At 48.3% G+C, this 12782-nt stretch overlaps 1 protein-coding gene across 3 annotated transcripts in view; it reads right to left on the bottom strand.

Moving 5' to 3' along the window:
* Positions 1–12782, bottom strand: part of NOC2L (NOC2 like nucleolar associated transcriptional repressor) — a 34831-nt gene that overhangs the window by 17050 nt on the left and 4999 nt on the right. For all 3 annotated transcript variants that reach the window (XM_081341336.1, XM_081341334.1, XM_081341335.1), the window contains exons 7-14: positions 11461–11539; positions 10621–10731; positions 9675–9788; positions 8615–8803; positions 7586–7725; positions 5918–6029; positions 2112–2225; positions 1493–1594 (exon numbers count right to left, since the gene is read on the bottom strand). In XM_081341336.1, the coding sequence (XP_081197462.1) occupies positions 1493–1594; positions 2112–2225; positions 5918–6029; positions 7586–7725; positions 8615–8803; positions 9675–9788; positions 10621–10731; positions 11461–11539 (961 nt within the window). The remainder of the gene's footprint in view (positions 1–1492; positions 1595–2111; positions 2226–5917; positions 6030–7585; positions 7726–8614; positions 8804–9674; positions 9789–10620; positions 10732–11460; positions 11540–12782) is intronic.

Genomic DNA, 12782 nt, shown 5'->3' with positions numbered 1-12782 from the left:
CGATTCTACCTGCCTGCTTTGGAGACAGGAGCTTCCCCAACCGGAAGGGATGTTTCTTTCCCCCAAATCTAGCATCCTCTCTGAACATCTCTGGAGGCTGAGCCTGAGTTCCTGTGCCAGCTCTGAAGGGGAGGGGGCTGGATCAGGCCCACCACTTGACCTCTGAGAACGGGGAGAGGGGGGGCAGAAGAGAGGACACAAAGTCTTTCAGAAAGAGAAGCCTTTCACCAAGCTATTTCTGTGTGTGTATTGTGTGTGTGTGTGTGTGTGTGAAAAAAAACCGAAGACCCTTCATGGCTGCTCATTTGACCTCAGACCCACCCCGACGGTGGCTTTCACCACCCCAAGGCCAGGACCACTGAAATATCGCCCCCTCCCTCCCAGGCCTGGGAGAAGAACAGTCCCCCATCTTCCTTTCTGTCCAAAATAAAAGCGGGAAGGGACGAAGGACTGCGCCTCCCCCCCCCCAGCCCTCCGGGCGCCCCAAGAGAAGGCGAGTGCCCCCTTTCGTAATTTGCACGCTTCCTTTCACACATATACACAAGCACATCCTTGCAGCCTGGGGGGGGGGGAAAGGAAGACAAGGCAGCAATTCATGCGGCGGGCTCTGCAGGAAGCCCGCGGCCTGGCACAGCCAGAGAAGGGAAAATCCAGCTGCCAGCCCTTCCTGCATTAATAATCCAGCTCTGGGTGGAAGGGGGGGGGACATCAAGCAGACGCTGGCTCCCCCCACCCCACCCCGCCCCCTCCCTCCCACGCTCTCCCAGCTGCCTCAATTAAACTGACTCCACAGCAAAGCTTGGGAAGGCTGGTCCTGGATCTTTGTCCCTGCTGACCTGGCTCTCGGGGGTGGTCCATCACTAGCCAGACAGGGGGGAGGGAAGCCCACCCCCAGGCTGGGAGGGAGGCAGGAAGGAGGGAAGGCCAGGCCGGGCTGAGCTGAGCGGAGGGGGGGAGGAGGCGGCGGGAAGGGTGGACCCAGAGGCCTCAGATCCGGTGAAGAAAATCACATTTTCCAGCAGGTCTACTGTCCTCTGGATGCACCAGCTTTTGCGGTGCAACCGAAACGCTCTAGCAGGGATTTAAAGGAAGGGTGGGGGGAGGCATGCCTTCCTGCCCTCCCCTCTTTCAATTATTTAGCCTAAACAAGGCCATTATTGGGCACTCACGGTGTTACCTAGTAGGGTAATGAAACGTCTGCAAGCAAATTAACAAGTTTGGGAGAGCACCAAGGATTCCTTGGCTACAGAGATTCCCTCCTACTGGAAAAAACTGCACCGTTTTGCAAAAAAAAAAAAAAAAAGGCACTCTCTTTGAGATTTTATTTTCTGTACCACTGATTTTTAAGGGAAGACTCTAGTTCTGGGTACGCTTGGAAGCATGTATATGATTTCTGGGTGTTGTTTTTTTTTTTTTTGCTTTAGGCTGCCAACCTGGGGAGGCCTGGCAATTTTCCCCCCTGTTTATTTTAGCCACGCAAACTCCCGTTTACCTGAAGGATGGCAGGCAGAGCCAGTTCTGGGAAACCAACTGTGTAGGACTGGCTGTGGAGATATTCTAAAGTCAGGTCATAAAGCTGTTCAAGGAGGCCATCCTAGAGAGGAAGAGAAGAAAAACCAAAAGCACAAAATTTGAAAAGGGCTTTTGAAGGCCAACCTCGTGCAGCCACGTTGAGAAACATTGATTTAACTCAAATTTTGGATTAGGAACGCTGCAAGACGCATCCTTCCTTAGATGGGAAGTCAGCTTTCAAAAGCCCTGGCTGGCTGAGGAATTCTGGGAGTCGAAGTCCACACTTAAGGTGGCCAAGTTTCAAAAGCTGCCGTATTACTTCCCCTAAAACAGGGGGTCTCCAAACTGGGCGACTTGTGGACTTCAACTCCCAGAATTCCTCAGCCAGCTGCATAAAGCAGCCGCGTTGAGAAACATTGATTTAACTCAAATTTTGGATTAGGAACGCTGCAAGTCGCATCCTTCCTTAGATGGGATGTTAGCTTTCCAAAGCCCTGGCTGGCTGAGGAATTCTGGGAGTCGAAGTCCACAAGTTGCCACGTTTGGAGAGCCCTGCCCTAAAATATAAAACCTGCCCGCTTCACCTTCCCTCTACTTACACGAAAGGCTTTCTCCTGCAGATTGGTGTTGGAGAGCTTCAAGATGACGGCAAAGTTAATAGGCTTGGCACTCATTCGCCCCGGTTTCTTGTTGAAATCTACCTGCTGGAAAATCTGTGGGGGAAAAAAACAGAATGGAAAGGTCAACCAAGCATCAAGAGAAGAGAAGGCGTGGGAACATATAGGTAGCAACTAAAATTTTTGCAAGCCTCTGCTGGCTGCCTTATATGGCTACTTCAATCGTCTCCAGCCTGTAGAAGTCAACGTGGTCGTCTTAAACATACTGGGGTGCAGCTTTTTTTTAATGAAAAGGAGGACTAGGGGTGACCTCAGAGCAGTGTTCCAATATCTCGAGGGATGGCCACAAAGAAGAGGGAGTCAAGCTATTCTCCAAAGCCCCTGAAGGCAGGACAAGAAGCAACGGATGGAAACTAGTCAAGGAGAGAAGCAACCTAGAACTAAGGAGAAACTTCCTGACAGTTAGAACAATTAACCAGTGGAACAACCTGCCTCCAGAAGTTGTGGGTGCTCCATCACTGGAGGCTTTTAAGAAGAAACTGGACAGGCATTTGTCTGAAATGGCATGGGGTTTCCTGCCTGAGAAGGGGATTGGACTAGATGACCTCCAAGGTCCCTTCCCACTCTGTTATTCTATCACCCCCAGTTAAATGGCCATCCATGCAAGATTGAGGCAGGGGGTTCCACACATCCCGACCCCAGCAACCTCTGGTTTAGCAGTGAAGGCACCGGGCTAGAAAGCTAGGAGGCTGTGAGTTCTAGTTCCGCCTTAAGCATGAAAGCCATCCAGGTGACTTTGAGCCAGTCAACAGGAGACAAGTGAGTTCTAGTTCTGCCTTAAGCATGCAAGCCATCCGGGTGATTTTGGGCAAGTCACCAGGAGACAGTGAGTTCTAGAGCCAGCTAAGACACAAAAGCCAGCTGGGTGAGTTCTAGTCCCACCTGAGGGATGAAAACAAGCTGGCGACCTTGGGCCAGTCAGTCTTCCCTAGCCCATATCCCACCTCAGAGGGTTGTCGTTGTGGACGAAAAATAGAAGGAGGGAGGGAGGAAGGTATGTTTGCTTAAAAGGAGAAGAAACACTGGCCTAAATCAGTTCCCAATGCGGGTGGGGTGATTTGATTGCCCCCTCCCCGGAGCTACCCTTACCCATCGGCCAATTAATGAGCCGATGGTTTGTGTTACTCCCTGCTAAAACTCTCCCCCAATCAAAAGGCAGGAACCCCTTTGTGCCCTCCGGGATCCAAGCCAAGCGTTGGTGCCGCTCTAAGGCCCCCGCCCCAAATTCATTCCAGTCCAAATGCCAGCTCTGCCCCCACCGCAGCAGCACAAGGCTGTGGATTCATCAACCGAGATTTTATTTTTATTTTATTTTTTTAAAGGGCAAACTATTATTATCCCTCCCGTTTTTGGGGCAAACGTGCTTTCCTGCACCTTCCCTCCCTTCATACGGCGCTCGCTCTTTGCCAGAAAGCAGAGAGGCGATGCCGCAGGGGGGGGAAGGCGGGGAGGGAGGGGGGGCGCCCTGTTCTCTGTGCCAAGAGAAGCATAAACTGTCAAGGCACGTCACCGATTTCCTGCTCATTTCCAATGACAGCAGCTTGGGGAATATCGGGCACTCCGAGGGACCTCACAAGACGCCAGAGCTGTCATCGTGCTGGTGACAAAGTGTGTGTGTGTGTGTGTGTGTGTGTAGAGAAAAGACGAGTGGGAGGGAATTACAGGGAGTGGGGGGGGGGTTGCATGAGGCTGCTTCGGATGAAAAGAACGGCAGTTCCAGCCAAGGTTTTTGCAAATTGGGAATAGAAGGGGGAAATCTGTGGCAAGATAGCAACGTCCCAATATTTGAGGGGGTGCCCCAAAGAAGAGCAGGGGGGGTGGGGTGTCAACCTGTTTTTCCAAAGCGCCCGAAGGCAGGGCAAGAAGCAACGGAGGGAAGCTAATCCAGGAATTAGGAGCAACCTGGAATTCAGGAGACATTTCCTGGCAGTGAGAAGAATTAACCAGCAGAACGACCTGCCTCCAGAAGTTGTGGGTGCTCCAACATTGGAAGTTTTTAAAGAAGAAACTGGACAGCCATTTGTCTGAAAAGCTACAGAGTCAGTTTCCTGCTTGAGCAGGGGGTTGGACTAGATGACCTCCAAGGTCCCTTCCAACTCTTGTTATTCTGTGGGTTAGAAGACTGGGGGGGTGGAGTGGGGGAAATCCATCTTTTGCTGCCTCTATGCAAAAAAGGAGGTGACACGGCAGTTAACGGACCAAATTAGGGATCTTGAGGCAGGCTGAGGGTCTCTTTCCACTCGGTGTGGAAAGAGCCTGGAGTGTTTCCCCCCAGGCAAGCAGACAGCCCTGAATTAAATGCGAGCCCCCAAATTTTGGAGGATTGCATTGAGGAACACGGAGGGGTTTTTCCCCCTTTTTGCAGCATCTGGAGTCGTGTGTTTGGTGTTTCTCCCGCAGGCTGTCGGCTCAGCCAGCCACATTTCCCTCCCACTCCCACTCAGGAGAGAGGGAGAGATGCTACACACACACACACACACACACACACACACACACACACACACAGCAGCATCGGATGTGACGGAGGGCGGAGAGGCCAAACCAGCGCAAAACCACTGAATGTCTGGGTTGATCTATGCGGCTTGCCTCCAGGGAACACTGCTTTCTACACACACACACACACACACACACACACAGAGTAAAGCAGGGGTGGTGTGCAAGAGGTTGGGTTGGCAGAAAGGAAGGAGGTGGACAAAAGGGGAGGCAGCCGTCCATAAGCCACAAGGAGTCCTGGGGAGGCAGGAAGGAAAAAAGGATGTGGTTAACAAACAGACATTTGCAGCAACGTTTGGGGGCGGGGGGGGGGGGGAAACCCACAACAGGCTTTTTTCCCCCACTTCCTGACGATTCCGCAAAGAAGCGAGGCGGTTTGGTCAGCTCCCCAAAAGAACCACCAAAGCCTCCCACCCACTTTTTATGAAAACTTCAGAAGTTAAAGCAAGAATCACAAGCAGACCTCCGGGGCAAAAAAAAAAGTGAAGTGAAAAGTGAAGGAGGAAAAAGAGTGGCAAGGGGAAACTCTTAAAATAATCTGAGTTTATTTTTATGCAGCGTGTGTGTGTGTGTGTGTGTGTGTGTGTGTCTCGTTTGTTCTGCTCGTGCTGGAGAGGGGAAATTGAAAGTTCAGGAAGGAACTGCCCACCTACCAGAATTATTTTCCCGGTTGTGAGATGGGGCGGGGGGGGGGGGAGAAGGAAGAGAGAGAGAGGATGAAAAGCTGTAGAGCAGACATGTCAAACTTGGGACGTCACGTGACAGTTTGACACCCCTGCCTGCTGTACAGGGTTGTGACTGCCTCAATCCGGAGAAGAGCGACAAAGAGGATTAGCGGGTTGGAGACTCAAACCTACAAAGAACTGATTGCTGGAATTGGGTATGTCTAGTTTAATGAAGAGAAGGACGAGGGGTGACATGATAGCAGTCTTCCAATATCTCAGGGGCTGCCCCAAAGAAGAGGGAGTCAAGCTGTTCTCCAAAGCGCCCGAAGGCAGGGCGAGAAGGATGGAAACTCATCAAGGAGAGAAGCAACCTAGAACTGAGAAATTTCCCACTTAACAAATGTCTCACTTAGCAACATAAATTTGGGGCTCCAATGGGGCCGTAAGTGGAGGCCCACCTCGACTTTTTCGCTAGAGCCCAACTGTTGTCTTGGGCACCCCCCTGAACTGTGTGCTTGCGCTCTGCAAGTGCACAATTTTGGAAAACCCCGTTTTTTTACTGACACTCACCTCCAGAATAAAGGGCAGGACCGGGATGAACGTCTGCGTGCTCTCCGATAGGAGGGTTAGCGCCCGAATGCAGTGCATGCGCAGGGGGTAGAAACGAGCTGTAGGTACCAGCCTGTAAAAGGAAAGGGATTAAAAAAATAAAAGGGGATCATACCAAAAAGTGTATGCAATTTTGAGGGGGGGGTGTGAGTGATACTGTCATGGTTCCGACACATGAAACTTTTCAAAGAACTTTTGAGGCATTGTTTAAAGAATCTTTATTTGAGTAGCATAGCATCGGCACTAACATAGTCGAAGCCAAAACCTGATTGAAAGATAACCTTTATTGTGACACACTGGCACACGTTAAAAATGAAATCTTGCTGCCTGCTCTGAAAAGTGTCCACATGCGTAACCCAGATGTAGATGTGCTATATACGTGCCTATGTATATACCTGCACCTTTAGCTATAACTGCATATAAATATTAATCACTGCCCATCTTTATTAAACTTCTAGGCTGCCTATTTGGCTGATACGCTGATGCCGGGAGAACTTACCACATAATAAAAACTTAAAAAGTACTAGTAAACAATTAAAATTAGGGGGGGAAATGGATAGAAAAGCTAAAAACCAAGCTTATGTTTTTAACTTTGCCTTTAAAAAAATCAAGGCAGACTTTCCTTCCTCCCCCATTAGGTCTAGTTGCCCCCAACAGCGTTCCTCACCATCCAGGCTGGACCCCTCCCCTTCATCTCTGCCAGCACAAGGGGAATTCACAATAGTCAGCCCGCCCACCCACCCCTGTGCCCCCCCCAAGGCATGGGAGAGCAGCAGGTTTTAGACAAACCACAAAGGAAACGAGCAATTCTTTCCCCCTGCTAGTTATTGTCGTGAAACACATTTAAAATTCTACCCTGGACTCTGCCTGGAGCAACGAAGCTGCCCAGATGGCAACGCGCGCTTTCCCTTCTGCCAAAGCTCCCCACATCCCAGGCACTTCAGCTGCTCTCACAGCTTTTTCACTAGGGACTAGCGCCATCTTCTGGATAGAGGAAGTACACTTTTTTTTTTAAAAAAATGGAAATAAATCAGCACAGCAGCAGTGGGAATTAACTACAGAGGTTTGAATGAATTTAAAGGAAGCCAGAAAGAAGGCAGAATTTATACAGATTGGTGATTTCCCCCCCCCCACCGCGCCTTCCCAAAAAGGTTCAGATTGGAGAAATCCCCACAGTTGCTAAGTGAATCACTGCAACTGTGACGTTAGTGACGCTTCCCTGTTGACTTTGGTCACAAATGGAGAACCACGTGACCCTGGGACACTGCAACCGTCATAAATATAACCCAGTTGCCAGGTGTCCGAATTTTGATCACGTGACTTGTGGGGGAATGCTTGCAACCGTTGTGTGAAAACTGGTCATAAATCGCCATTTTCAGAGCTGTTGTAATTTTGATCCCATGATTGTGGGGATGCTGCAACCGTCGTTAAGGGCGAAAAACCGGCCGTAAGTCACTTTTTCAGTGCCGTTGTAAATTTGACCGGCCACGAAACAAATAGCTGTGAGTCCAAGGATTACTTGTGTTTCTTAATTTGGCCCTGTGGAAGTTATATTATTAGCAAATGGCAAATGTACAAGGGGTCAAGGAGGCAGGTGCCCAAGAGGGTAGGCAAAGTGCAGATACTTACTTAATGCAGCCAATGATAACTTGGGTCAAAGGGTAAATCAGAGGTTGCATGACTTCATTTGGGTGCATCGTACTCAAAGCCCGGCACCAAAAATATAGGCAGTGGACGTACTGCCAGTTGTAAACCGACTGATAGTTTTCCTATTTTAAAAAAGAGAGAAGCAGGAAGTGATGCTGAAAAATGAATGAAGCACACCGTAAAATCCACAGCTGTTCAGAATTGTCATCAGAGCACTTCCGTTTTCCTCCTCCCTCCCACTCCTCTTTTCCTTTTGTGCTGTGGCTTTTTAGATATTTTTTTTAAAAAACTGAGCCGTAATACTAAATGTTTATTAGATCAGGGGTAGGCAACCTTGGCTCTTTTATGACTCGTGGACTTCAACTCCCAGAATTCCTGAGCCAGCATGGGGCGGGGGGACTATGGCCCCCTTGTGGACTTCAACTCTCAGAATTCCTGAGCCAGCCATGCCTGTTTTTTCCCCCTCCTACTTCCTAGAGTGGAGAGATTGCAGAGGAAGGGATTATAAGAGAGTAAACAGGTCACAATGGGTATACCTATCAAAAGGAATGCATTAGTCCCAGGGAATTCTGGCAGTTGAAGCCCACGAGTCATAAGAGAGCCAGGGTTGCCTAGCCCATTACTAGGACTTCCTCTAACCCAGGGGTGTCAAACTCAATTTCATTGAGGGCCGCATCAGCATTGCGGTTGCCCTCAAGGGGCCGGGTGGGTGTGGCCTACTGGGTGGGCATGGCTAGAGTGCGTATGGCCTACTGGGTGGGTGTGGCCAGCTCTACATCGTTCGCATCAAGGGTGCCTGTGGGGGCCTGGGCAGGAGTGGGACAGATCTGAGGGTCTCTGGCAGAAGGAGGGTCTCTGGGCCAAGGCAGTGGGGGCCGTTCCCTCAATGTTTCCAGGATGGTTTCGCGGGCCACATGAAACCACTTCGCGGGCCGGATCCGGCCCCCGGGCCTTGTGTTTGACATGTCTGCTCTAACCACTAACCCTGCTTGTTCCTTCAGATAAACCCACCTTCTTCTTGACAGTCATCGCTCCACGCAGGTGGATGGCCAGCTGGCGGATGTAAATGAAGGCCTGCTGGTAGGACACCGAGTGATCCAGAACGTACATCTCTATCAGCGTGCGTTGCATGAAGTTGATCAAAGGGAGGGCGTTAGGAGAGGTGAATCTCGAATTCTTGACGTAGGAAATGTACATTTGCTAATCACGTGAAGAGAAAGACAAGCAGAGAATTAGGGTGACGTTGCCGATGGTTCGCCAGCCCCTTGCTTTGAGGTGGACGACTAGAGAAACCAAATTAATAAATTGTCTCGTCCAGCTAGGGACTGAACCGAATTCGGCTAGAGATAGTCCTCGATTTACAACAGTTTGTAAACAGTTCAAAGTTACAAGGGCACTAAAAAAAGTGACTTATGACCATTTTTTCACACGGCTGTTGCAGCAATCCCCGTGGTCACGTGATCAAAATTTGGACATTTGGCAACCAATTCATATTTATGACGGATGCAGCGTCCCAGGATCACGTGATCATCTTTTGTGACAATGGGGGAAAGCCAGATTCACTTAACAACCGTGTTATTAGCTTAACAACTGTGGCAAGAAAGGTCGTAAAAGGGGAAAAATTTCACTTAACAAGTGTCTCAGCTAGCAACAAAAATTTTGCGCTGAGTTCTAGTTTTAAATTGAGGACTACCTGTATTTCAGGCGGTCTCTTTTTATGGAAGACAAAAGCACGGTTTTATGACATAAACCACACCATGTTTGTATTTTGCTGTAGTTGAGAACGAAAGCCCAACGCTGAGCTTTCAGCTACACAACAGAACTGGACCGCCAGCAAGCATTTTGTGTTTGAAAGCACAATGCTGGTTTTCAAAAACGCAGCAGAACTTGGAAAAATTCCTTAATAGCAGCTATTACTTCGGTTCATCAAATCAAAAACAGTAATAAACGAGGGCACCAGTGTGCAAAGTTTTGCCCGCAATCCAGGGCAAAATTTAATTTGTAAGGGTGGAAATACTGACCCAGCCTAAAAATGAATTTATACTCTGTGGATTTTTTGTGGCCATCTTACCTTAAGAACAGAAGGTAAATAAGCATCCTGCTTATACCGGCAGATTTTGTTGAGGATCAAAAAAGCCAGAACTCTTACAACTTCATCGCCCGTGCTCCAGAGTCGAATAGTTTGCTAAATGAAAGAAGAAAAAATAAGTTGCTTTCAATTTTTTTGTTTTGCTTTTAAAATGAGAAGCCTTCTAGTGTTAGAAACTGAACTTTTCCCAAGTGCCAATCAAGGCGACGCCTCTAAATTTCAACACTTTTTAATGGCCTAAAACAGGGTTTCTCAATCTTGACAACTATAGGATGTCAAATTTCCCAGCAGGCATGCGGGAAGGCAAAGTTCATACATCTTAAAGCATGCTGGCTGGGGAATTCTGGGAGTTGGTTCACAAATCAGTTGCCGAGATTGAAAATACTGATCTATACCTAGTTCTACGCTGCTAATTTTAAATCATAGAATTGTAAACCCTCATTTACTGGTATTTTGCTCAAAGAGTGGGCTCTTTGTCCACTTCTTTTGTGTAGTTGTGCTTTTTGAAAATTTATTATTTTTCTATAAAATGAGGGGGGGGGGAAGAGGACCAGTTTGGTGTTAATGGTTAAGGTGCTGGTTCAGAAACTAGGAGACTGGGAGTTCCACTTCCACCGTAGCCATGAAAGCCGACTAGGTGACTTTGGGCCCCCTCTCTCAGCCCAACCCACCTCTCAGGATTGCTGTTGTTGTGGGGAAAATAAAGAGGAGGAAGGTGTGTTGAATATGTTCATCGCCTTAAGTTGTTAAAATAATAAAGCTGGAGTAAAAATCTAATTAATTAAAAAAAAGAAAGTAAGTTTGCCTTGGAGCCTATTATCTATGACTGAAGCCAGGCTGCTTGACCCCGAGTAAATTTTAACAGGGGGAATCCAATTTTTAAGTCTTTATTGCTGCACCTTCTGGCCAGCCCTGCTATCAAACTTACCTTAAGTAGCACGCGACACTGTTTGGGGAAGCTTAAATAATAAGGCACAATGGCGCTGATGTGCTGGAGGACAGCTGTCGTTACTGAGGTTTGGGTTAAACACGACAGAAGCTGCAGACAGAAAAAAGACAAAATTCCCATCAGTCTGGCTCAAAGAACGACCAATTTCAAATCTCCTATACTCCCTTCTGCCCCCCCCCCGTCCCAAAGGTGCTTTTTCAAGAGGCAACTGGGCTTTCTTTGTTTTTCCTTGAAGACGCTTCGCTTCTCATCCGAGAAGCTTCTTCAGTTCTTGCCTAAACGGTGGCGAAGGGAAGAACTCGGCCAGAACTGAAGAAGCTTCTCGGATGAGAAGCGAAATGTCTTCAGGGAAGTCTTCGAAAAAGCACCTTTGGACCTGGGATGACTGAGAGTCTCCATAGACATCTCTTCTGCCTTGTTCAAGTATGGCAGAAGTGATCTATGGCAGGGGGTCTTCGAATTTGGCCCTTTTTATGACTTGTGGACTTCCAACTGGCTGAGGAACTCTGGGAGTTGAAGTCCACAAGCCCATAAAAGGGCCAAGTTGGAAGACCCCTGATCTATGGTCTCGTAAACGTTGCCATTCTGCAATTTTTATGAAGCCGGCGCTTCAAGCTACTTGGGGAACGTGATTTATGACTGTAAATTGGAGGAGGGAATTGTGCTTTGATACTATGTGCCCAGGGGAGGGGAATTCAGTTTTTTGGCTTCGATTATGTTAGTGCCGGTATTACGCTACTCGAATAAAAAATCCTTTAAGGTAAACAACGCCTCGAAGTTCTTTTGAAGAGTTTCACCTGTCGGAACCAGGACACTGACCTGAATGGTGCAGCCAAGGTGCATTTTGATGTCCAATCGTAACTTGCCCCACAGTGGGCTGGAGGAAGGCAAGACTAACCTGAAAGAATTAAGGGAGAGAAGATTTAGAAGAAAACAGGTGACTCAGAGGCTGTCATTTTTCTAACTGATGGGAGACGACTGAATTTCAACTGGGCTGGCTGCAGTTCAACCGGGGAAGGTTCTCGCCTATGATGGGATTCAAAGTTCAAGGCAGAACGTAAAATCTGGGGAGCGCCACAGCATGCAGCCATTTCCATCCAGAGACTGCTCAGTTATTTTACTTTGCACCCCACATGGTGTATTCCCAGGCCTGCTGTTGTTCTGCCTTCACCACAGCTGATCTTATACAAGCAATCCTCAACTTATGATCGAGACAAGAATTTCCATTGCTAAGCAAGGAAAGGGGCTAAGCAATGGTTGCTAAGTGTAAAAAAACGGTCACGACTCGCCTTTTTTGGTGCCGTTGTAACTTCGGTCACCAAGCAAACCGTCATGAGTCGAGGACTACCTGTATTTACAATGGTTGCAGTGCCCCGGGTTTGCCAAGTGCCCAAATTTTGATCATTTTGACCGTGGGGATGTTGCTATTGTGATAAGTATTGTAAATTCAAAGGGCCACTAAATAAATAGAGGAATAATAATAATAGTAGTAGTAGTAGCAATAATAAAAAAGTTGGAAAGGGACCTTGGAGGTCTTCTAGTCCAACCCCTTGCTCAGGCAGGAAACCCTATCCCATTTCAGACAAATGGCTGTCCAGTCTCTTCTTTAAAACTTCCAGGGAACGGAGTCTAGAGGACACTCAACTGGCTAGGCCTTATCAATGCACAACTGAAAAGGGAAATCAGTTGAATTTAGCTAATCTGAGATCGTGCTGGCCTTTTGGCTAGTTATTACCCCCGCCTGGCCTTTCTTGGCCAATGTTAGCTGGGAGCTGAGATCACGTGGAAAGCACAGCGCATACGAACACCTACCATTATCTAGAGCCACCGAGTGCCCACGAGGCTACGCGGATCAGATAGCTGCAGATTTACCACCCACGTGCCAGCTAGAAAGGGATTAATTGTACCCTCTCTTAACCAGCTGCTTGCCTTTGCTGCCCGAAGGGAAAGTTCAGCGCTGACCCTGTCAACTATCCAATTTCCTAGATTTGGCTCTTTTGCAAATTAAGCCTTCAACGTTTTGGCTGGTGTTTTGGCAACAGTGGAAATAGACCGCCAGATGGAGCGTACCCTTTTGTTTCGGCACCAAAAAGCCATCTGGTTGTCCTGGGTATAAGATTAACTTATTTTATGCCTCTGCC

This window comes from Vipera berus, assembly GCF_964194415.1.
Source record: "Vipera berus genome assembly, chromosome: 17".
Taxonomy (NCBI): Eukaryota; Metazoa; Chordata; class Lepidosauria; order Squamata; family Viperidae; genus Vipera; species Vipera berus.
The sequence above is the reverse complement of the archived record's forward strand: the minus strand, read 5'-3'. Positions and strand labels throughout refer to the sequence as shown.